Source organism: Pogoniulus pusillus, chromosome 9, assembly GCF_015220805.1.
Source record: "Pogoniulus pusillus isolate bPogPus1 chromosome 9, bPogPus1.pri, whole genome shotgun sequence".
Taxonomy (NCBI): Eukaryota; Metazoa; Chordata; class Aves; order Piciformes; family Lybiidae; genus Pogoniulus; species Pogoniulus pusillus.
In genome coordinates, this window is record NC_087272.1 from 34,873,926 (window position 1) to 34,899,843 (window position 25,918).

At 46.4% G+C, this 25,918-nt stretch overlaps 1 protein-coding gene across 1 annotated transcript in view; it reads left to right on the top strand.

Moving 5' to 3' along the window:
* Positions 1-25,918, top strand: part of LIMCH1 (LIM and calponin homology domains 1) — a 267,283-nt gene that overhangs the window by 197,609 nt on the left and 43,756 nt on the right. The window contains exons 17-20 of the mRNA XM_064149191.1: positions 5,429-5,555; positions 10,763-10,917; positions 12,452-12,851; positions 16,320-16,541. Coding sequence (XP_064005261.1) covers positions 5,429-5,555; positions 10,763-10,917; positions 12,452-12,851; positions 16,320-16,541 — 904 coding nt within the window. The remainder of the gene's footprint in view (positions 1-5,428; positions 5,556-10,762; positions 10,918-12,451; positions 12,852-16,319; positions 16,542-25,918) is intronic.

Here is a 25,918-nt window from a genome sequence, read left to right on the forward strand (position 1 = left end):
ATGGGGTTTTAATAAATACATGCAGAGACTCACAGCTACAGGGTGGGGACAGAGTGGCTGAGAGCAGCCAGAAGGAAAGGGACCTGGGGGTGCTGGTAGATGGTAGCTGAAGATGAGGCAGCAGTGTGCCCAGATGGGCAAGAGAGCCAATGGCATTCTGGCCTGGATCAGGAACAGTGTGGCCAGCAGGACAAGGGAGGTTATTCTGCCCCTGTACTCAGCACTGGTCAGGCCACACCTTGAGTGCTGTGTCCAGTTCTGGGCCCCCCAATTCAAGAGAGATGTTGAGGTGCTGGAAGGTGTCCAGAGAAGGGCAACAAAGCTGGTGAGGGGCCTGGAGCACAGCCCTGTGAGGAGAGGCTGAGGGAGCTGGGGGTGTGCAGCCTGCAGAAGAGGAGGCTCAGGGCAGACCTCATTGCTGTCTATGACTACCTGAAGGGAGGCTGTAGCCAGGTGGGGGTTGGCCTCTTCTCCCAGGCAAACAGCAACAGAACAAGGGGACACAGTCTCAAGTTGTGCTGGGGAAAGTATAGGCTGGATGTTAGGAGGCAGTTGTTGGCAGAGAGAGTGATTGGCATTGGAATGGGCTGCCCAGGGAGATGGTGGAGTCACCATCCCTGGAGGTGTTGAAGCAAAGCCTGGATGAGGCACTTAGTGCCATGGTCTGGTTGACTGGCTAGGGCTGGGTGCTAGGTTGGCCTGGATGAGCTTGGAGGTCTCTTCCAGCCTTGTTGATTCTATGATTCTATAGATAAGTTTTCACCCTTTAGTGACAAAGGCTCCAATCATAGACTGAACATTCTTTACAGCATCTGCAGTACTTTTATGCTGAGCAAAGCCTGTGCCCTCTGACCGCAGAGTAAATGAGATCGTTTACAAGCAGAAGAAATCTGTTCAATCCAATGAAGATAAATGAGATCAAAAGAGCATCCTAACACAAAAGTATTTAATAATGGGGACTTTCCTGCTACTACAGGAGCCTGCCAGATTGACTTCATTTGCATGTCTGTGTTAAATGCAAATGTGAGAGAGGGTACCTAGTGATGCTTTCAAAGAGGCATTGCAGTGGGCTTGGTTGGGTAGTGTGAGAGTAGCAAAGATGAATGTTTATTCCACATCGATTCTGATGTTGGTTTAAAAGGCAAAACATTCAATGTTGAAGCCTCACTGTCATCTTTTCCAGATGTACAACAGTTTGCAGAGCCACTGTTTCTCTAAACTGTCTTTTAAGTTGTTAGAAATGTACAATTTTCTATCTCCTTCTGAAGGCAAAGTACTTGTGAAGAATTTCATTGAATTTGACTCTCAAGGAGGAAAAATAAATTGAGCTGACACTTAAAATGCTTCCAAAATGTTTTTTTTTTTACCAGTCTCCTTTGAAAACTCTGTAACTTGGATTGTTTATTCCAGCAGCAGAACTGGAAACTCTTTTATTAGGCTGAAAACATTCCCTTTGCTGGTTAGAGAATGCTGGATACTGTCATCAACTCTGTCTCAAGGTCCAGAAGAGGCAATACTTGGTGTGTTGCTGCTGAAGAGATGGGGCTGAATTCTGGTGAAACATAGAATCAAGCAGGTTGGAAGAGACCTCCAAGATCATCCAGGCCAACCTAGCACCCAGCCCTGACCAATCAACCAGACCATGGCACTAAGTGCCTCAGCCAGGCTTTGCTTGAACACCTCCAGGGACAGCAGCTCCACCACCTCCCTGGGCAGCAGCATGACAGGCCAGTGTAAGCTTAGGCTTTAAGCCTGACAAGCAGCTAATAGTGAGCAGAGATTTTTCAGTATTCCTTTACTAGATTCAGCTTCCTTAACCAGCCAGCCTATCACTTCTTATGTGTTGCTGGGGGTTTTTAAGTCTTGATGTGCTTCTAAAATGGTAACACAGCCAAGTAATAAATGTTCTGCATTGGGATTTTTGTTGTGTTCTCATGAAAAGAAGTTTTTTAACCTTATTTCTCACTTCTGAATTAAAGTCTGAACACTCAAGTCCTTGAGGAATTTTTGTGCCTAACACTTGTTCAGACCTGTTTAAAAAGAAAACATATATTTGTGTATATATATAAATTGCTGCATGGTATCACTGATGAGAGCAGCTATAATTTACAAGATAAAGTGCCATAACTTAAAAATCACATAATCAAAAGAATCTAGCCCTCCAAAATTCACTGGTCTGCAGAGTGGTTTCTTTTTTCCCCAGGTCTTTGTTAGAATGGTAGATCAAATACTCTGGTCAGCACAAAAATCTCTTGGTTCCAGAGTTTGGATGCAACCCTCAGAGGTTTGCTAATGGCAGAGAATGCCTTAAACCTGAGTTTGGTACAGTTACATCTTCCCCATCTGCTTGTGTGCTGTGTGCCTGCTGGCCCAGCGTGTGATGGTAGGAGGAAACACAGTTGTGCTCCTGCAGGTGTTAGCAATCACAGAATCAACCAGATAATCATAGAATAGAATCATAGAATCAAGCAGGTTGGAAGAGACCTCCAAGATCATCCAGTCCAACCTAGCACCCAGCCCTAGCCAATCAACCAGCCCATGGCACTAAGTGCCTCATCCAGTCTTTGGGATCTGTACTTTATGTAACAAAGCAGTAAGATGAAATGATGTGAGACTCACAGTGAGTGTCTTTTAGAAGCTGAGAGTTTTGGCCTCTGTTTCTCTTCTTAAGGATGAACTGGCAAGAAAGATTGATATAGGTCTTTCAGTTGGCCTTGTCAATGTATTCAGGAAAGGAGGTGGCTCTCCACTGGGGTTACTGCAGGCTGGTCAGAGCAGAGCACAGTGCTTTGAGATGTGACTCCTTCAGATTGCTCTCTTGGAAGATACATTTGCACAGTAATGTTGCTGCACAGTTGATGTCTGAACCTACCTGGTTGTTTATGCACAGCAGTGAAGGCTCAGCAGCAGGAGGTGACATTTAAAGCAGAAGGTGTATGTGAGGCTTGCAGTGGATAGTTTGATTCCTGACTTAGGCTGAAGCCTTTTCTGCAGTCCCTTTTTTATTGTGTTGTCAGTAGCTGTAAAGCCTTTGGGTTTGCTGTCTCTGTGTGCCCTCTGAGTGAACACAGAGCATAATCACAAACCTTTCATCAAGACATCAGGGGACTCTTGGTAGAAAATACCTTTATTTTCCCACCCCAGATGGCAGAGAGTGACTACCAATGCAACTTACTAAAATCAGTTACCACCATTTCAAGTCTTTTGTTTTTTTTTCTACTGTGTGTGAATGAAAAGGTCTCCAACACAAGATATGGGTGCAAGAAGGGAAGTGTCCAGGACAGTGATGGAGTCACCATTCCTAGAGGCATTAATAAAACGTGTAGCTATGGCACTTCTGGACATGGTTTAGTGACCATGGTGGTGTTGGGTTAACAGGTGGATTTGATGACCTTAGAGGTCTTTTCCAGCATTAATAATTCTATGAATCATAGAATCAACCAGGTTGGAAGAGACCTCCAAGATTATCCAATCCAACCTAGCACCCAGCCCTATCCAGTCAACTAGACCATGGCACCAAGTGCCTCATCCAGTCTATAATTTAGCTTGGAGAAGAGGAGGCTCAGGCGTGATCTTATTACTGTCTACAACTACCTGAAGGGGCATTGTAGCCAGGTGGAGGGTGGCCTCTTCTCCCAGGCAACCAGCAATAGAACAAGGGGACACAGTCTCAAGTTGTGCCAGGGTAGGTCTAGGCTGGATGTTAGGAGGAAGTTCTTCCCAGAGAGAGTGATTGGCATTGGAATGGGCTGCCCAGGGAGGTGGTGGAGGCACCGTCCCTGGAGGTATTCAGGAAAAGCCTGGATGAGGCACTTAGTGCCATGGTCTAGTTGACTGGATAGGGCTGGGTGATAGGATGGCCTGGATGGTCTTGGAAGTCTCTTCCAACCTGGTTGATTCTATGATTCTACAGCTACAGGATTATGACCCATTGAGCACAAAGTGACAAATACTTAACACCTAAAGACTTTTCTTAGTGTGAGTTTCAAAAGATCTCAGTCTTTATTAGAAGTTATGCTTCTCCCAACTTACTAATCTGCATAATATGGCATACTTTAATGTTCCTTAGTAGGTGAGAAGTCTTTAGTGTTAAAGAGAACTAAGCTTGCCATATCTTCAAGTTCTGTTATTTGGAAGTGCTTCAATCCAACTCTGGGCAGTGCAGCTTTTACAGAGACCCTCAAAGCTGTGTACACCTCAGCACAGCAATCTGCTAACCTCATTACTCTTGCTTAAAGGCAGTAGGGTGTGTATTCTGGCCTTCATGTCTGAGTAAATACCAACTAACAGGATGAGTGAGATCTGTGCATATCTTTCTTTCTTCATCCACTCCCCAGACCTTTCAGTTTTCCCTTGAGAGTGGTTCCCTCCCGTCTTTGCTGAGTATAAATGATGGCTAAGTGTATCTATGCACAGCTCTCCATGTCTATTCACTTCCACCCCTGTGGACAAGATTGCCTCCAATTTTGTCTCCATTGGGTGCTTCTCCTGCTAGCTGGCTGATTGGCTCACCTAAAGCTACAGCTGATCATTGGAAGACTGCTGTGAAATCCCTTCCTCTGGAACTGCATGGCTTTGCTATTTGAGGCTTTTTTTCTTTTGTTTGGGTTTTTTTTTGCTTCTAATGGCACAACTGAGGTCATGCTTTACTAAGAATAGGTAGTAGTCAGTACGTTATCTTCATGTGAAGATCTTGATGTAATATGAATGGATGCATAATATCAAACCCTGACCTTTTTTTTCCCCCCTTTTAACTCTTCAAAGGTCAGAGACAGAAATAGAACATGTAAGAAGAAACTGTTTTGTCCTGAATGTCAACTTTTCCTTCTTAAGTTAGCTGTATTAATAAGGTGGTGCTGATAGCATTGAGTTTCTTCGAGGTAGGGAGGGGAGAGGAGGAAAGGGTCATGCTGTTTGTGCTATGTGTAATGTTCTGGAGTTTGTATTCCTCCTTGGGTTTGTAATACAAAGCATTTAGCCAACCATGCTGCCCTTAATATACTTCTCAAGCCTCTCTTGTTTTGCACTGAAATGGCATCTTCTGTCTGCAGCGTTCATTGGAGGGGTCTTGAAAAGATGATGGGAAACAAATCTTTGGAAAGCAAAATGTTCTGAACTCTGCTCTAAAGACAACATCTTTGATAAGAGCTGTTGGTGGATGTATCATGTCAGTAATGCTTCTCAGTAAGAGGCAAAGTTGGAGTCAGCTGATAAAAACAAGAGAAAGTTGAGGAGTATAATGCCTGAATGTGGGAGCCTTGGGGATGCTAACTGGCCTTTCTAGGGGACTGCTGCTTTGGGGAGCTTCCTAACGGTGCAGGTGTCTGGCTCTGCTGCAGCACCCTCATGTGGCTTTAGCTCTAACGAGCTGAAGGTATATAAGCCTCTAAGTAACGCTGCACTTACTCTTTCCCCCCACCTTGTTTAGGAGCATGAGCATGTTTGACATGAGGTGTGAAGAAGAAGCTGTGACTCAGCCCCACAGCAAAGCTCGGCACGAGAAACTGCAGAGCGTGCACAACCAGCTGAAAGAGGACGAGACCAGATGGCAAGACGTGAGTGTGCAACGTTGTCTGCAGGGCTGGCAGGGAGGCCATGAGGCTGGGCAAAAAAGTGCAGCCTGCTAAATCTGCAGCTCTTCTCTTGAGGTCCAGAGAAGGGCAACAAGGCTGGTGAAAGGTGCCTGGAACACAAACCCTATGAGGAGAGGCTGAGGGAGCTGGGGGTGTGCAGCCTGCAGAAGAGGAGGCTCAGGGGGGACCTCATTGCTGTCTACAACTACATGGAGGCTGTAGCCAGGTGGGGGGTGGCCTCTTCTCCCAGGCAACCAGCAATAGAACAGGGGGACACAGTCTCAAGTTGTGCCAGGGGAAGTATAGGCTGGATGTTAGGAAGAAGTTCTTCCCAGAGAGAGTGATTGGCATTGGAATGGGCTGCCCAGGGAGGTGGTGGAGTCACCATCCCTAGAGGTGTTCAGGAAAAGCCTGGATGAGGCACTTAGTGCCATGGTCTGGTTGACTGGCTAGGGTTGGGTGCTAGGTTGGCCTGGATGATCTTGGAGGTCTCTTCCAACCTGGTTGATTCTATGATTCTATGACTAGGAGCTTTCTTTTCCCCTTTATTTCTTTTTTTCCCCTTGAATTGTTGCTAAAAGCACAGAAGTTCATCACTTGATGTAAATTACAGAATACAAGGTCTTCTGATGCCTCTGCCTGTGCCCTTTCTGTTTTGCTTTAAAAATAAAGCAATTAAACTATCATTAGGGGAAAAATGTAAGCAGAACAGCTTCTAATTGCTGATTTCTCTAGCTTTTATAATTAGTAATTGCCCAAAGTGACAAAATAATAAGGCTAAGTAGGACAGTAAATAAGTAGGTTGGACTTGGCTTTAATAAATTTACATAGATACAGAAAATGAAAATGTTTTCCATCTTGTGGAAGCAATTAAATTACCCTTCAAATAGCTACACCCTGCTTGGATTCCAAGTCCTTTCCAAACCCTCTTTCCTCAATGTTTGTTTTTAAGTTATCCTGGCATTGGGCACTCTCTTCAGCTCACCAGCAGGACCAGAAGAGCTTCATTTGCAGGTGCAAGTTAGTATTGAGAGTTTTATGATCAGCCCCTGTTCATTCTTGAAGACTGGTTTTAAATGAGGAATTTTGGGGCATATTTGTTTGATTTAAAGCAAACAAGCAAAACAACAACAACAATCCAACAAACCCCTCAGTTCTCTTCAAGCAGCTAGGACAGTAATTTCCTGCTAAAGGAGAGCTACAATGAAACATCTCAGGTTGGGTTTTGGTGGAAAATTCAAGGTCTAGGGAGATTCTTCTCTACTCTGCCTTAGTGAGACCATATGTGGAGTACTGTGTCCAGTTCTGGGCACCCCAATGCAGGAGAGCGAGAGACCTGCTGGAAAGACTCCAGCAGAGAGCCACAAGGATGATTTGGAGACTTGAGCATCTCTACTATGGAGAGAAACTGAAAGCTCTGGGGCTGTTTAGTCTGGAGAAGAGAAGGCTGAGAGGAGATCTCATCAACATCTATAAATAACTGAGGGGTGGGTGTCAAGTGGCTGGGGCCAAGCTCTTTTCAGTGATCAGCAGCAATAAGACAAGGAGCAACAGCTACAAACTGGAATATAGACAGTTCCAGCTCAACATGAGGAGAAACTTCTTTACAGTGAGGGTAACAGAGCCCTGGAACAGGCTGCCCAGAGAGGCTGGGGAGTTTCCTTCTCTGGAGACTTTCATAACCTGCCTGGGTGTGTCCCTGTTGTGATTCTGTGAAACATCCAGAGAAGAACAGTAAGAAACAGGTTTTTTTTTAGTAGAACAGTAAAGAATTTAAGTGAGAAGTCTGTGTGGGGGGGAAACCATAAATTGCCAGCAGAGATATGAATGAGTCCAAAGGCATGGGAGAGATTTGAGAACTACAGGCTGGGGACAGAGTGGCTGGAAAGCAGCCAGGAAGAAAGGGACCTGGGGGTACTGATAGTAGCTGAAGATGAGCCAGCAGTGTGCCCAGGAGAGCCAAAGGCATCCTGGCCTGGATCAAGAACAGTGTGGCCAGCAGGACAAGGGAGGTTATTCTGCCCCTGTACTCAGCACTGCTCAGGCCACACCTTGAGTGCTGTGTCCAGTTCTGGGCTCCTCAATTCAAGAGAGATGTTGAGGTGCTGGAAGGTGTCCAGAGAAGGGTGACAAAGCTGGTGAGGGGCCTGGAGCACAGCCCTGTGAGGAGAGGCTGAGGGAGCTGGGGTTGTTTAGCCTGGAGAAGAGGAGGCTCAAGGGGGATCTCATTGCTGTCTACAACTACCTGAAGGGAGGCTGTAGCCAGGTGGGGATTGGTCTCCTCTCCCCGGCAACCAACAACAGAACAAGGGGACACAATCTCAAGTTATGCCAAGGAGGTCTAGGCTGGATGTTAGGAGGAAGTTCCTGGCAGAGAGAGTGATTGGCATTTGAATGGGCTGCCCAGGGAGGTGGTGGAGTCACCATCCCTGGAGGTGTTGAAGAAAAGCCTGGCTGAGGCACTTAGTGCCATGGTCTAGTTTGGATAGGGCTGGGTGCTAGGTTGGCCTGGATGATCTTGGAGGTCTCTTCCAACCTGGTTGATTCTATGATTCTCTTTGCTGCTGGGTGGGCAATCCCTCTGAGCTGGGGTGTGTTAATTTTTTCAGGCTCTCAGCATCTCCTACACTGAACTGAAAATTCTGAAGAGGTACTAAAAATGCCCTTACTGGCATGTCCTTGGCATTAGGAGGGTTGTATGGACACAACACCACATTCATGGTCTGATCCTTTTTATGTGTCCATGATGTAAATTTGCCAACAATTAACAGTTTCATGGCCTTTTTTTCCTTAAATTATTGTTATTCTAAAGTATTAGAGCTGGAAAAGGTAAACAAGTCTGGTTTTTAATTACAAACAGAGAAGGAGGAAAGCTTCTGTTATGAAATTTGCTAATGAAAAACTAATTTCCAAACAATAGGCAAGAGTGGGAGTAGCTGAATAAATAAATGCTTTGGTAGTTCAATGGCAATAATTAGTAACTGAGGCAAATGAAAGACTTCAAGAAGGGGATTATAGACTGATATATGTAGGTCATGTAGAGAAATACTTTAATGAGCATTTCCCTTGAGTGTAATGTCCATAATTTGTGGGTTTAAGCCAAATTCAAAGTGACAAGTTTTGTTCCTGGTTTTAATAAAAGAAGTTATGCTTGCAAGTACCTTCTGCTGTTTACCAATAAAAAATGCAGTTCAAATATTTGGAGTTAATGAAATAGCCTTTGAATTGAGTATGTGTGGAGAACCTCTGGGGTTTATTAAACCCAGCATTTGTTAGAGTGCGTGAAATAAAATCTCCACACCCATCTCCTGATGCTGTCAATGACAAATGTGCTCCTGCAGTGCCCTGTGAAGTTGTTTTCCTTGCAGAGGTTATTTTTTTATGTCCAAGATTTTGTTCCTTTACTAGTTGGCTGCAAAGGAACTTTGCAGCTTAGACAACTTCTTTCCTGTAGTACTTCTATGGTGAAAAAAGATCTTGGCTTGGAGGCACCATCCCTGGAGGTCTTCAAGAAAAGACTGGATGAGGCACTTAGTGCCATGGTCTAGTTGACTGGATAGGGCTGGGGGATAGGTTGGACTGGTTGATCTTGGAGCTCTCTTCCAACCTGGTTGATTCTATGATTCTCAGGCTCTGCACCCTCTCAGGACTTGTGAGTTCATAAGCCAAGCAGGATGCCAGACATAGGTACCTGTGCACAGGAATGTGCTGTGACTCTGGTTTTGTGTCAGACTGTTTTTTCCAGGAGGATAAAGAACCAGGATTAGTTCATCTTCTGGACAAGATGAGCTGTTGGCTGCCCAGGAAGGTGGTGGAGTTACCATCCTTGGAGGTGTTCAAGAAAAAACTGGATAAGGCACTTAGGTCTAGTTGTTTGGGTAGGGCTGGGTTCTAGGTTGGACTGGATGATCTTGGAGGTCTCTTCCAACCTGGTTGATTCTATGACAACTTGGGGCAGGCAGATTCCAATAAGAGTAAGAGCACTGCTTCTTGAAGGACATATCTGCATGGATGAATATAAACCGTAGGCTTCTTGCTCTGCCGTATCTCTAACCATGTGTGAGCCTCTTTAATCCCTAACCTGTGTTGCTTAGATCTGAGTCCAGAATGTTTGAGGGTGCCCATAAGAAATAATTTAAGTTTGGGTGCTGCACTGCATTTTTCTGTCAAAAAAGGAAGCCTGGGTCAGCCATGCTTGCATGTAGTTGGCCAATAGCATGGGCAAAGGATTGGGACTATCAGCTGTCCATGGCAGACCATCTGTGCAATTGTAGTTTGTGGTGAAACATTCTCCCTTCCTTCAACTCCTGCCTTCCAAACATCTGATTATTAAAATTCATCACTGAACATATTTTTTTTTCTGCTTCATCTTCCTGGGGCAATGAACTTTGTGCCTAATGCTGGCCCAGATGAAAATGAGTGCACTGACTCATTTAGACCAGATTTCCAGCTGTTGTTACCTAGTGTGTGTCTGCACCACTACAAAGCCAGAAGGTAAATTGTAGAACCCTAGAGGTTGGATGGGACCTCCAGAGATCATTCAGTCCAATTCCCCTGCCAAGGCAGGATCCCCTAGGGTAGTTCACACAGGAATGCTTCCAGGTGGGTTTGGAAAGTCTCCAGAGAAGGAGACTCCACAACCTCTCTGGGCAGCCTGTTCCAAGACTCTGTCACCCTCACTGTAAAGGAGTTTCTCCTCATATTGAGCTGAAATCTGTGTTCTAGTTTGCAGCTCCTTGTATTATTGCTGCTGACCACCAAAAAGAGATTGTCCTCAACCACTTGACACCCACCCCTCAGATATTTGTATGCATTTGTACACTACCCTAGGGGATCCTGCCTTGGCAGGGAGGTTGGACTCAGTGATCTCTGGAGATCACTTCCAACCTGTGATTCTGTGCTAAGATCTCCCCTCAGTCTTCTCACCTCCAGACTAAACAGCCCATATACAGGAGCAGAGCTATGAAATCCCGCTGGGATCATGCTGTTAGAAGAAAACTGTCAGGCAACATCTTCATTTTCTGGCATAATCTCCTTTCTCTTCACAAATCACTGCTGACTGCAGGTGATGGGAGCCTGATCCACAGCCAGGAACAAGCGTTGCAAAGGTCTGGCTGGGTCAATTGGTTTCTGTGGCCAGGTTTTGTCTATTTGCAGTTGTTCATTCAGGTGTCTGCCTTCTCTTGCAGGACCTGGCTCGCTGGAAGAGTCGTCGAAGGAGTGCCTCACAGGATTTAATTAAAAAAGAAGCTGAGAGAAAGAAAATGGAAAGGCTCTTGGCTGGGGATGGCACCAACGAGCGCAGAAAAAGCATCAAAACCTACCGAGAGATCGTGGAGGAGAAGTATGTTGTCCTGCTGAGCTGCACTGGCATGTCCGAGGGTGCTGGGTGCTCCAGTGGGGAGAGGCAGCTGTGGGCAGCCCTTCCTGGGAGGGAGGGATCCCCTATGGATGGGGCAGGCTGCAAAAGTTGGGATCATTCAGCCTGGAGAACAGAAGGCTTCTTATAGCAGCCTTCCAGTCACAGGCTCACAGGATGTTAGGGGTTGGAAGGGACCCAAGGAGATCATCGAGTCCAACCCCCCTGCCAGAGCAGGACAATCCTATCTAACACAGATCACAGAGGAACACATCCAGACAGGCCTTGAAAGTCTCCAGAGAAGGAGACCTCACAACCTCTCTGGGGAGTCTGTTCCAGTGCTCTGTGACCCTTACAGTAAAGAAGTTCCCACTTGTGTTGAGGTGGAACCTCTTTTGCTGCAACTTACACCCATTGCTTCTTGTCCTAGCCCAGGGAGCAGTGAGCAGAGCCTGTGCCCCCACTCCTGGCAGCCTTCAGATACTTAGAAACCTTTTTCAAATCTCCTCTTAAGTCTTCTTTTCTCCAGACTAAACAGCCCCAGGTCCCTCAGCCTCTCCTCATAAGCCATGCCCTCCAGTCCCCTAATCATCTTTGTAGCTGCCTGCTGGACCCTCTCCAGCAGATCTCTCTCCCTTTTAAACTGGGGAGCCCAAAACTGAACACAGTATTCAAGATGAGGTCTCACCAGGGCAGAGTAGAGGGGGAGGAGAACCTCCCTTGATCTTCTGGATACTCTCTTCCTAGTACACCCCAGAATTCCATTGGCCTTCTTGGCCACAAGGGCACATTGCAGTGCCTTGGGTAACTTGTTATCCACCAGGACCCCCATGTCCCTCTCCACAGGACTGCTTTCCAGCAGATCACCTCCCAGTCTGTACTGGTGCAGTTTATTATTCCTCCCCAGATGCAGGACTCTGCACTTGTCCTTGTTGAACTCCATCTGGTTCCTCTGTGCCCAGCTCTCAGTCTGCCCAGGTCTCTCTGGATGGCCACACAGCCTTCAGCTGTATCAGCCAAGCCTCCCAGCTTGGTGACATCAGCAAACTTGCTGAGCAGACTCTGTCTGTCTATCTGTGCCCTCATCAATGTCATTGATGAACCTGTTTTTCAGTTCCTGAAAGAGGCTTACAAAAAAACTGGGGAGGGACTTTTTATAAGGGCTTGTCATGATAGGATGAGGAGAAATGGCTTGAAGCTTAAGGAGGGCAGATTTAGACTAGATACCAGAAAGAAATTCTTTCCAGTGAGGGTGGTGAGACACTGGAACAGGTTGCCTAGGGAGGTCATGGATGCCCCCTCCCTGGAGGTGTTCAAGGCCAGGTTGGATGGGGCCTTGAGCAGCCTGATCTGGTGGAAGGTGTCCCTGCCCATGGCAGGTGGGTTGGAACTGGATGATCTTTAAGGTCCCTTCCAATGCAAAATGTTCTACGAGTCTCATTGACACAGAAGAAACAGGAATGATTTCCAGTGCTAATTTTAACACAATGGTCTCTCTCTTGTGTTGTCTCCCTTGCAGAGAGAGAAGAGAGAGAGAGCTCCATGAGGCATACAAGAATGCAAAGTCACAGGAGGAGGCTGAGAGCATCCTCCAGCAGTACATCGAAAGGTTCACTATCAGCGAAGCTGTCCTCGAGCGTTTGCAGATGCCAAAAATTCTGGAGAGAAGCCATTCAGTGGAGCCAAATTCCCCACTGAAAGACCCAAATCCTCTGAGATATTTAAGGCAACAGTCACTGCCTGCTCCAAAGTTCACTGCCACCATTGAAGCCACCATCATTCCCACCGCTGAACTGGAGCCCAGCAGCTCCACCGGCCGCACGTCTCCCACCAAAAGCCTCCCCAAGGCTGTGCCTATGCTGACACCCAAGCCTTACTCACAACCCAAAAACACCCAGGAAGTTCTGAAGAGCTTTAAGGTAGGTAGGACACGTTGCACTCCCCAGAGTCAATCCAGGAGACAAAGAGGCTTGGACTAACAATCATCATCTGAACGCGCAGATGTTAAATGCAATTAAGCAGGGAGTAGCTGCAGCCTTCTGATGTTATAAAACTCAGCTTTGTGGTCTGTGCTGCCCAACCTAGTGGTCTCTTCTTGGTTACCAACCTTCAGATTGGAATATTCATGGTCTAGCCTTGAGCTCTGTGGTAACAGGTTGGACTTGATGATCTATGAGGTCTCTTCCAACCTTGGTGATACTGTGATACTGTGATTTGTGCTGGTTGTTTTCCCTCAGACCAAAGGAAAGACAGGGGAAAGACAGGGAAAGGGGGGAATAGAATCATAGAATCAACCAAGTTGGGAGAGACCTCCAAAATCATCTAATAGAAAAAGCAACACATTTTCTGACAAAAAAAAGTTAGGAAATGGTATGTTTTCGTGCTTTTCAACAGAGGGAAGGGGCAGGAATCTTGGAGGCCATGACTTTTGAAGCCTGAACTGGCTTTTGTGTCATAGATCTGATTTTGCTGTACCCAAACAAGTCTGTCCTGTTCAGACAGGTCACAAGGCTTTGAAACGTTCAGTGTGCATGTATGAAGTGTGGAAGGCTTCTGCACTTTCAGAGTTGAGAGCCAGCTTGGCCAATGATACTCTGTGCTTCTCATCAGGAGTGAGTGGGGAAAACAGCTTCATGCACAAAGAGGTGATACCATAGAATCATGGAGTGGTTTGGGTTGGAAGGGACCTTAAAGATCATCCAGTTCCAACCCCCTGCTGTGGGCAGGGACACCTTCCACCAGGTCAGGTTGCTCAAGGTACCATCCAGCCTGGCCTTGAACGCCTCCAGGGAGGGGACATTTGTGACCTCCCTGGGCAACCTGTTCCAGTGTCTCACCACCCTCACTGGAAAGAATTTCTTCCTAGTTCCTTCTTAGAATCATAGAATGATTTAGGATAGAAGCAACCTCAAAAGCCATCTAGTTCCAAATCCCTGGCATATGCAGGGGCCTATCCCACCCTGATTCAGTTCTCCCAAAAAATCTAATCTATCTAATATTTCCTTGTTTTGAGCCTTTCCTGGGGCTGAGGGAACAACCCCTTGTCACTGAGAGCAAGACTCTTCCCCACAAGCCCTTGGATTGGTGGCAACAGCTTCTCAGGGAGCTCTGGTTCCAGCACCTTCACTGGGGATCCTGGTGGCACTTTTGGTTTTAAAGGCTCTTGGAACTGCTACTTTTGTGACTCCTTGAGAATCCTTTTGGTTGGAAGAGATCTTTAAGATCATGGAGTTCAACCCTTAATCTTACAGGCTGTCCATGCAGGCTTAGGAAAGTGAATTGGTACTGGGGCAGTGGTGTACTGGAGGAAGGGGATTGGTACTGAGGCAGTTACTGTTGGTGAGAGAGGCTGCACTGGGCTGCAAAAACTGCTCAGAGATTATGGCAATCGAAGAGAGCTTAAATGAAAGCAGAGCTGCCTGGAATAAGGAGCTAGCTATGAGTTTGGTGGGGGAAGATACTGGGGTATGAAACTTGAGGAGAACAAGGAGATACAGTCTCAAGTTGTGTCAGGGGAGGTATAGGCTCTTAGTGCCATGGTCTAGTTGATTGGCCAGGGCTGGGTGCTAGGTTGGACTGGATGGTCTTGGAGGTCTCTTCCAACCTGGTTGATTCTATGATACTATGAGCTGAGTGGATGTAGAGAGTGGGAATAAGATACTGCACCAGTGATAGAGAAAGCAAAGAAGTGGGATGTTAGAGAAAACAGGCCAGACTAAGTCAGATTTGAAGAAATCTGCTTCTCTCCATGCCTCTACCCAAAACTTGAGCTTCCTCAAGTCTCATTGCAGCCTTGGTGTAAGCAATGCAAAGTCTGCTGGCATGGGTGCCCCCAGCCTATAGAGTTTGGGTCTCCTTCTGTTTGCTGTTGCTATCCACTACTGCGCTAGTGGCACGCAGGTGTCCCTGCAGCCCTGCTGATGTCCCAGTAGCGTTGCTACCACATATACTCAGGTTGGCTACTTCAAAAAACTGTCAGTTTTGTATAGATAATGCAAAGCCCATGCTCTGATGTTTGTGGTTTCTTGAGGACTGTCCCAGCTCTTGTGAAAACACCACCACCGTGTTTCCTACTTGAAATGTGATTCTGGCCATTCCTCTTCCTTCTATAGATGAGTTGGTGCTCCTCTGAAGTTTACATTTTAGACATCAGAGAATCATGGATCTGTGCTTTTGTTTTCTTATCCAAGCCACTTTTTTTCCCCTCAGAGGACCAAGATACACTTGTCTATCACCTTCATGCTAACCCATTTATAGCATGTAGCATGCCTGTGTGTGGAGAAACTAACCTATGGATGCTTCTACCCTCCACCAACCACCACTGTCTACATCTTTGCTTCCTGTGGAAAGAATCATAGAATCAACCAGGCTGGAAGAGACCTCCAAGAGTCTCAGGAGAATTCATTCCCTAGCACATGTAGCTGTAGCATGATTTCCTCTTGAAACACCAGTCTGTCACAGCTTCTCAGCTCTGGTGACTACGTGTTGACTTGCTCCAGATTAGAAGGGAAGGAGCGTGTTTGTTTAACTCTGCAGCCAGGGCATCTGTCCTGATCATTCAAGCATTTAGCTTTTCTCCTTAATATAAACAGAGAAATGTCTTAGTCTAAACAGAGACACTGAAGTGGGTGGTGAGGCCTGCCAGTGTGTTTCCTGGCTTTTCTATTTCTGAGATCTTTCAGGACCCTTCTCTCTAGTAGATAATCCAGCACACAGTCCCCAAAGCCATGGGGCTCAGCTTCTGCTCACGTTTGTGCTTGGAAATAAACCCTAAGAGTGGTACTGTGTTGAGTAGATGGCAGTGAGGACAGGGAGGGAAACTTTTCATCTGGAAAGCAGTCAGAAGGGGTGAAGCCACTTGTGGAGCCAAACCATTTCTCTTCTGTTTGGAGCTGATTGTGTGAGGTGCTAACTGCCTTCACCTCCCCACACATCTTGAATGTGGCTCTGTGTTTCACTGATGGCACAGACTGTGTTAGCAATTGTAATATCATCAAAGTTCTAGTTGCCACAGCTCCTTTGAATGCTAATTGCCTCAACTACCTGAAGGGAGGCTGCAGCCAGGTGGAGGTTGGTCTCTTCTGCCAGGCAACCAGCAACAGAACAAGGGGACACAGTCTCAAGTTGTGCTGGGGGAAGTATAGGCTGGATATTAGGAGGGAGTTGTTGGCAGAGAGAGTGCTTGGCATTGGAATGGGCTGCCCAGGGAGGTGGTGTAGTCACTGTCCCTGGAGGTGTTCAAGCAAAGCCTGGATGAGGCACTAAGCACCATGGTCTAGTTGATTGGACAGGGTTGGGTGATAGTTTGGACTGGATGATCTTGGAGTTCTCTTCCAACCTGGTTGATTCTATGAATCTCAGCATATCTGTTTAACTGTGTTCTGCAGGTAGATGGAAAAGTCAGCATGAACGGAGAGAACATCAACGGTGTGGAAGAGAAGGACAAAGAGAGTCCAGCAGTAATATTTGCTCCTTCGCCAAGCAGATCGCTGAAGTTTGATGGAGTAGCCAGAGGGGACAGGCCCCCAGTAGAGTTGAAGAAGGACCCCACAAGTGTTGAGCTCAGTTTACAGAGGCCTGTCACTCAGAGTGTGCACAAAGAGCCAACAGTAAGACCAACACGAACAAACCAGCCTTACTTTCTCTGCCAGTTTTCTGTCTCGTAACCTGTTTAATCACTAACTAATCACTGAGCTCTTAGGTTTGCTTTATTTCACGAGGGTGTGCTCAGACCAGGAGAGAAAGGAAACAAACAAACAAACAAAAGACCCAACCAAAATCCTTTGTAAATTAAAGGCTTCTTCCTTTTGGGATGTGGGTAACCAAATGGGAGGGGAAGATTGAACAACTTTTTTTGCAGCCAGCATCTCTCTATGTTTTTAGGTGTCATGCAGCTGCTAAGCATTCTATTAAATGTGCTGGGCCAGGGAGAAACCCACTCTGTGTCCCAGCTATTGTGCAGATGTATTCAGTGCTTCTCCTGATGTTAGCTGATTAGATCAGCAACATAATTATCAGCAACATAATTGGACTGTGTCGAGCCATTATAATTAGTTTCAAAGAGAGAGATGTGGATGTGCTGGCAGTTTTGAGCATTCAGTTTTCATTCTCCCCCCACCCACCCCCCTCAGAAATAGTGGAGAAGAGGCTAAGCTATTGCAATGCTCGAAGGGGCCAATGTGCTTCTTAACTGCCTTATCAAAGAAACAGATTAATTGTACCTTTTCATCTTTCTCTCCCTCTCTTCCCCAGAGAAAAAGGCAGGGATGAAACTGGAGCATATCCCAGCAGGAATCTAGATGCTACCAAACTCTAATATGAAAGTAACTGGTGAAAATAAAACGAGAAATAAGGAGCAGCCTGTAAATAAAGCATGTAAAGGGGTTGCAAACCAGTGGCAGGAAAGGGAATTCTCACTGCTCTTTTCTGTGGAACAACAAAGAGAATTGGAGATGTGGGGAGTTGGAGAATTTTTTGCTTTCATCTCAGATTTCACCCAAGCCTTGCCCAGATGGATAACATAAGAGGAGGCTCAGGGGTGACCTCATTGCTGTCTACAACTACCTGAAGGGAGGTTGTAGCCAAGTGGGGGTTGGTCTCTTCTCCCAGGCACCCAGCAATAGAACAAGGGGACACAGTCTCAAGTTGTGCCATGGAAAGTATAGGCTGGATGTTAGGAGGAAGTTGTTGGCAGAGAGAGTGATTGGCATTGGAATGAGCTGCCCAGGGAGGTGGTGTAGTCACCATCCCTGGAGGTGTTCAAGAAAGGTTGGATGAGGCACTTAGTGCCGTGGTGTAGTTGACTGGCTAGGGCTGGGTGCTAGGTTGGACTGGCTGATCTTGGGGGTCTCTTCCAACCTGATTGATTCTATGGAGCAGGCAGGGATTTGCCCCAGGAAGTGATGGTTGATTCATGCCGAAGGGCTTGCATCTTATCTTACTTGCCTGCATCATGCCAGTCTCTGGCCATGGACTAGCAAGACATGGAGCCTTCAGCAAGTCATGGGAGCTGTGATGTTCTATCTTGCTAGAAGGTGTAGTCTCAGAAATTAACTATTTGCAGGCAAGAAGGAAGGGATGGCAGAGCAGAGCCTGCTCCTGTCAGAATGAATTGACTGTAAGGAAAAAGCCAGCTTAGTGTTGCTTCTCCTATGGGAGAGCTGATAATGGCAGTGTTTGGAGGATAAAGAAGAGTCTCAGCTTGCCATGGATCAGAAGCAAAACAGCAATTGGAAAAGAAGCTAAATGAAAGGGTCACTGTCCATTTTTTAAGGTTTCCAGACCACTGTAGCTGTAGGAGGAATAAAGGAAGAAGGAGGAAGATCAGTAACAAAAGCCACTGTTAGGGCTTGGGTGCATTTGTACCTGTTTGATTCTCTCTCATCTTTCTGTTTCTGCAGCGTTCAGGATCATGTAGCCAGCTAAGCACAGGCTTTTCTGTGCCATGTTTCCTGCTTCTGGTGTCAGTCTTTGTGGTGAAAATGGCAAAGGAGGCAGAAAGCCTTGAATTCTCATATTCCTCATGACTGCCATTTGCAAAATGCCTCCTGGTCTGTGAGCTTGGGTGCACTTAATGTCAAAGCCTTCTAGAGAGAACAAATGTGCACCCAAATGGTGCTATGTACAGTTTCTTTGCTCTAACTGAGGATTTTGTGTCACTAGCTTCATGGTTTCATCAATAGTATGACGAGATAGTACAAATCATTGTCATTACCCCTGGTGCTTCAGCCTCCAGCAAAGGTATGTGTGTCAAGCATGGACAGAGCAAGGAGAGACTGCTTTGAGGAGCATCTCAGATGGAGAGACAAGTGCAATGCACTGAGCATGATGGCAGAGAAGACAGAAGGAGACTTGCCTGTGGCTGGGAGGCAATTTGCCAGCCTAGGGTATGATTAGAGGTTCTGTTCCTTCCAGATGTTTGCTTCTCTTTACCCAGCTGCTTCATTTTAGTTTTCTGGATCCCAATGCCTGAGATTAAGCCCTGGGCAGTAATTTAGCCATTGAGCCTAGAGGAGTAGTTCATGGATGGGAAAGGCTTAGATGTCAGATTACAGAGATAGGGCATGGTGCCAGTGTTTGGCTTCTTCACTGGGTGTGTTGGGACACAGAGCAGCACTGCTGTAGGCAGCTCCTCAATATGGGTGTAACCAGTCTGGGGGCTCATCCACAGCAACTGCCCAGCCACACTGGACTGGCTTCACTCAGCCTTTCCCTGTACCTATTTTACTTTGCTTTCTGGAATCACAGGATGATAGAATATCAGAGGCTGGAAGGGACCAGTCCAACCTCCCTGCCAGAGCAGGATCACCTAGACCAGATCACACAGGAATGTGTCCAGGCAGGTTTTGAATATCTCCAGAGAGGGAGACTCCACAACCCCCCTGGGCAGCCTGTTCCAGTGTTCTGTCACCCTCACAGGGGAAAAAAACCCTCTTCATGTTTAAATTAAACTTCCTGTGTCTCAATTCCCACCCTTTGCCCCTTGTCCTGTCACTGGACATCAGTGAGCAGAGCCTGGCTCCAGCCTCCTGGCACTCACTCTATACATATTTATAGACATTGATGAGGTCACCTCTCAGTCTCCTCCTCTCCAAGCAGCACAGCCCCAGCTCTCTCAGGCTCTCCTTGTAAGAGAGATGTTCCATTCCCTTCTTCATCTTTGTAGCTCCACACTGGACTCTCTCAAGCAGTTCTGTCCCTTTTGAACTGAGAGTCTGAGAACTGGACACAGTACTCCAGATGTGGAGTACCAGGGCAGAGTAGAGAGGGAGGAGAACCTCTCTTGACCTACTAACCACAGCCCTTCTGATACACCCCAGAATGGCATTGGCCTTCCTGGCCACAAGATCAAATTGCTGGCTCATGGCCAACCTCCCATCAACTAGGACACCCAAATCCTTTTCCCTCTTTGCTGCCTTCCAACAGATCAGTCCCCAACCTATACTGCTCCCTGGGGTTGTCCTTTCCTGGATGCAAGACTCTACAATTGTCCTTGTTGAATTTCATTCCATTTGTCCCTGCCCAACCCTCCAGACTGTCCAACTGGACAACTAACACAGCCACATCAGCCTACATCATTCCAACCTAAACCAACCTTCCCACCCTAGGAAAGTGGGGAATCCAAATAAATAGCGTTGTGGACTTGCCTTGCTCCTCATAAAATGTGGCCTCTTGCTGGGCAAGGATGATGAATAACTGAGAGCCACTGAGAGCCCTCCAGGGGGAAAGATGGGGTTTTGTTTTTTACCCCATCAGCATGGGGTTTCCAAGCTACACACTGTTGAAGCTGCTGCTGTTGTCACCTCCCACAAAGACAAGCCAGGGCTATAGTTTTTGCCTACTAACTTTTTAGGAGAGGAGGAGGAGAAGACTACAGAAACAGGGATGGAAAAGCAGCTGAGATGAATAAGCAGAGCTGTCTGGAGTAGGAAAAAAATCCTGTGTTTCTTTTGCCTGAAGAAATCTTTTTCAAAGCCTTTTCTAACCTTGTTTCCACTGCCTTGATTTGCATACTTTCCTTTATTAGTATAGTTCCTTTTAGCTGTGTCCATCCCAGGCTTTGAGGAAGATTCATAGGGGGCTAGTTCCCTCTGACTGTTAGCTGCTGTTTCTAGGGTGCTTTTCTTTTCTGGTTGTTCTGAGATTGATTTTGCTTTTGTATTTTACTCACTTTTCTGCTGTGAGTCTCTTCTGTGAAATATATATTTCTTTTCATATATATATATTCCTTTTTATATATATATATATATATATATACACACACACATATATATATATGAAGGGTTATATGTGTTTTTATATATATATATTACATATATAAAATATAACCTTTGGCCCTTCTGTTTTCCCCTTCTGATTGTCTTCCTGTTCTTTGCATGCTGCTGCTTCCTCCTCCTCCATCCCTCCTAGAGCTGCTTCTCTCCTGCTGTTTCAGTTCAGTTGTCAAGTGGACTCGTCCTGTCTTCTCTCTGCCTGGCAGACTTCCCTTTGAAGCTCTGTATCCCTGCTCTAAATCTGTCCTGCTGGCCTCAGGCGTTGTCTGCAGTACAGAAAGATGCTGTGCAGCTGCGCTTCAACAGCTCTTTTGGCCTGAAGTTTGGAAAACCATTTAGTCAAGCTGCACCACTTAAAACATCAATATGATTGGGGGGGAGCTAGAGAAGCACAGGGCACCATTTTGTGTTTGTGAGACCATGGTGTCACTTGTCTTTTCCATTTTGTGTTTGTGAGACCACAGTGTCACTTGTCTTCTTGACAGAGTAGTCCATCTGTGTGAGAATCAAATCATCTAGGGTAGAGTATCCCTGCCCATGGCAGGGGGAGTGGAATTAGATGATCCTTGTGGTCCCTTCCAACTCTGACTGATTGATTCAATGATTGGCAGTCAGAGTCTGCTTGGGAAAGATGAATCTGCTGCCTGAATCTGCTATGAGATGAGATGCAAAAAGCTGGAACAGGTGGGATGGATGGTAAAGAGAAATATTTTCAAGAGGCTATATTTGTGTTTGTAGTGTATAGGTGGAGTACTTAGATTTATTGGTTTTAGGTGAGGGGGAGATTTTAGAAGGGACTTACCTTTACTCAAGAAGTAGCTTATCAAGTTTTTCATATGATCAAGTTTTTCATATGATTTAGGTGAGGGGGAGATTTTAGAAGGGACTTACCTTTACTCAAGAAGTAGCTTATCAAGTTTTTCATATGATCAAGTTTTTCATATGATTTAGGTGAGGGGGAGATTTTAGAAGGGACTTACCTTTACTCAAGAAGTAGCTTATCAAGTTTTTCATATGATTTAAGGCTAGGAAGGATAAATTTGTCCTATTAGCAAGATGAAATTATCCTGTTGGTGTTGGTGGAGCAATGTGCTGCTGAGAAAGGCAGTAGGTAAAGCACACTTTTTGTATCCACTGCAGCTGGAAAAACAGGGGCAAAGGCCCAAAGACTGAGTGGTCAGTCAGTGGAAATGCCAGCAATAACATAAGAACCATCTCCATCTCCTCACCCTGCTCCTAACTGTCAGCCACTAGGCTAGGTCCTGTTTTCTTTCCATTCTGCAGAAGAGTTCTGCTGAGAAGTTACATCCTCTAGCTCTTTGAATCAGAAGTTGGCAAAGTAAATGTTTTGTTTGAAAACAAAATGTGTGCAGATTCTAGTGCAGGGGGATTAATTTGTCAGTGAGTAACGCCGCTTGATTTTAACCAATCTTTGTAGGAGCCTTTGGGAACCATTGGCTTGTTCTAGCTCTAACTATAACTTTGCTCTGATCAACAACAGCAAAATAAATACAGGCAGCAACTTGAAAAAAAGATCAGGGCAGGGTGGTGGTGGGAAGTGATTTTGGCTTTCTTTTAATTTTTCACTAGCTAGCTTAAACTTGTCCATTTCTACTCACTGCATGCTTGGCACAAAATAAAGTTATATATATATATATATATATATATACAAGTAACATTCTCCTTCATCTTCAAAAATCCACTGATTGAACTGAGATTAAAGCCTAAGCTTTCTTGTGGTTGGGCTTTGTTGGCCGAGCTACAGGAGAGCAGAGCTGAAATCTTGATTTGTACATATCTGGTAGGACAAGTCTTTGTTCTTTGATTTGTTAGAAGGAACACTTGTAGAGTAAATAGGCCTGTTCCACATTGCCAGCCTTGCCTTGAACCACACATGGGAGGATGCGTGGAGAGTTGGATCACCTGAAGGGGAAAAGGGTTAGGATGAGAAGTAAGAGCAGCAAAGCTTCAGAGCAGCTTTGGTCAGGATTTGCTCACAATCTAGCATCCATGTCTCTGAGCCTCCAGATAGCCATGCACTTTTCAGCCTCTGAGTGACAGGAGCTTATTTTGCATCCCATCTGAGCAGTAATAACTCTAGGAAAAAGGCTGGCAGGAATACTTAATGCTATTTCTGGCAACACTTTGAAGGCTTCTCTGTCAATTACCAGTCCACCCCCATCTTTGGTTGTAGCTGGCCTGAGCATAGCATTGCATAGGTGCCAGCTGAGGCAGGTGACTTAAGGTGTCAGGGCAGTGTTCTGGCTGTAGCACTCCACTGGCACAGCACACAAGGCACTTAGCTGTGGCAGCCTAAGGTCGTGCCAGCATTCCCACCCACCACAACAGCAAATGCCAGCTTTGAGGAGGAAATCATTGCACAAAGAGTTTCAAGTCAATGCTATGTGTACCATTGCAGTCACACAAGTGTGAGAGATGTGTCAGGCAATTCCCACGGGTGGCCAATTTCATTCCTGAGTGACTTTACAGAACTTAAACTGGAGTCCTAACCTGCTTCTCCCCCATATCTCTGCATCCTCGCTGGTTCCAGATGGCTTGTTTTGTCATGTTCTCAGAGAAAAATGCAGTCATGATACTTCATATGGCTTAATGTACAAGTAGTGTTAAATGACCTTTTACCAGAAGGGTTAATAAAGTTCTACTGTAACCTCCTTTGGAGTTTGAATTCTTGCAGCAGTTGCGATGTTCGGGGTTGGAGGAGTTCCTTGTCTTTTTAAAGGGATTGTAAGGATGTGAGGTTCTGCCACAGTGTGGCTACTTCTGGCTCATGTGCTCTTAATGAAAGAAATGCTTGGACTGATATCCTTGTTTAAGGGATAAAAACTCTTGTCTGCCACAAGCTGGGCTTCAGCCTGGAGAAAAGGAGGCTCTGAGGTGACCTTATTGTGGTTTTCAGCATCTGAAGTGGGCTACAAAAAAGCTGGGGAAGGACTATTTAGGCTCTCAGGGAGTGACAGGACTAGGGGGAATGGAGCAAAGCTGGAGATGGGTAGGTTCAGACTAGACATGAAGAGGAAGTTTTTGAGCATGAGAATGATGAGAATCTGGAATGGGTTGCCCAGGGAGGCAGTTGAGGCCCCATCCCTGGAGGTGTTTTAAGGCCAGACTGGATGAGGCTGTGGGCAGCCTACTCTAGAGTAGGGTGTCCCTGCCCATGGCAGGGGGGTTGGAACTGTCTGATAATTGTGGTCCCTTCCAACCCTGACTGATTCTATGATTCTGTGATTTCTCTTCTAGTGGGAGGTGTCCCTGCCCATGGCAAGGGGTTGGAGCTAGATGAGTGCTGTGTCCAGTTCTGGGCCCCTCAATTCAAGAAGGATGTTGAGGTGCTGGAACATGTCCAGAGAAGGGCAACAAAGCTGGTGAGGGGCCTGGAGCACAAATCCTATGAGGAGAGGTTGAGGGAGCTGGGCCTGTTTAGCCTGGAGAAGAGGAGGCTCAGGGGTGATCTTATTACTGTCTACAACTACCTGAAGGGGCATTGTAGCCAGGTGGGGGGTGGCCTCTTCTCCCAGGCAACCAGCAATAGAACAAGGGGACACAGTCTCAAGTTGTGCCAGGGTAGGTATAGGCTGGATGTTAGGAAGAAGTTCTTTCCAGAGAGAGTGATTGGCATTGGAATGGGCTGCCCAGGGAGGTGGTGGAGGCACCGTCCCTGGGGGTCTTCAAGCAAAGCCTGGATGAGGCACTTAGTGCCATGGTCTGGTTGATTGGTTAGGGCTGGGTGCTAGGTTGGACTGGCTGATCTTGGAGGTCTCTTCCAACCTGGTTGATTCTATGATTCTATGATCTTTGAGGTCCATTCCAACCTAAACCATTCTATGAACTCCATGCCTAATAAGTAATAGCACTGTAGTCAGCTGTGCCTGTCTCTTGGTTAAACAGGTAACCTTGGTTAGCAGAGCTGAGGTGCTGCTTTGTGCTCTCTTACTGCTGTGCTCATAACTGCAGATGCAATTGCAGCATTTAACTTCCTGTCATGCACTAAAGCTTTTGAATGCTGAGTGGGGAAGTTCAGTTTAACTCCTGGGTAGCTAGATACACGGGATAGTAAACCTACCAATCCACATAGACAGCATTCTGCAGTTTTCAATGAGACCATCCTCACACCAGCCTGGACCTGGGGACAGAGATAACCACAGCACCTGTGAAGCAAGATTATTCCTACTTCCCTTGAAGGCTTCACTGCCTGTGATGGTGTTGTGTGACCTTCCCTCATAGGCACCTGCAGCAGAACCAGCACGTGGAGTGGCTCTGTAGTCCTGCAGAGTGACACCTTTGCCTGCACCAATGTGTGTGGCAGCAGTGGGGTGCTGCTGACAGGCTGTGTGGGTCCTTCATCCCAATGTATGAGAGCTCTCTGCCCTGATGAGACCTCATCTTGAATACTGCCTTTGGTTTTGGGCTCCCCAGTTGCAGAGGGACAGGCATCTGTTGGAGAGGGTCCAGCAGAGGGCTACAAGGATGATTGGGGGACTGGAGGGCATGGCTTATGAGGAGAGGCTGAGGGACCTGGGGCTGTTTAGTCTGGAGAAGACTGAGAGAGGATTTAATAAATGTCTATAAATATCTGTAGGCTGGGGATCAGAAGTGGGGGGACAGGCTCTGCTCACTTGCTCCCTGGGATAGGACAAGGAGCAATGGGTGTCAGTTGCAGCAGAAGAGGTTCCACCTCAACACAAAGGGGAACTTCCTTACTGTAAGGGCCACAGAGCACTGGAACAGGGTTCTCAGAGAAGTTGTGGAGTCTCCTTCTGTGGAAACTTTCACAGCCTGTCTGGATGCATTTCTTTGTAATCAGTGCTGGATTGTGTGGTCCTGCTCTGGCAGCGAGGTTCTGCTCTATCTCCCTGGGTCTCTTCCAACTCCTAACATCCTGTGATCCTCTAAAGTGCTTCAGAAATGTCCCTTACCAAGTCGTTCTCAGTGTCTGTATCAAAATACAATCCCCTTGAGTCCAAGAGAAAGCTTTCTCATACTCGGTGCTAACAGCACCATTTGAGTCCAAGACATTTCCTACATGTGAACGAGGAGAGTCTGTGGCAGAAGAGACATTTTATCAGCTGAACCAGTACAAGAATTTTCTTACATGTGTCCTACACCTGTGGGTATTGGTTTTAGAAACAGGATTAGCTATACTGGGAATGAGAGAGTTCCCCAGTGAAGCTGACAGCATTTTGGTTTTTAATATA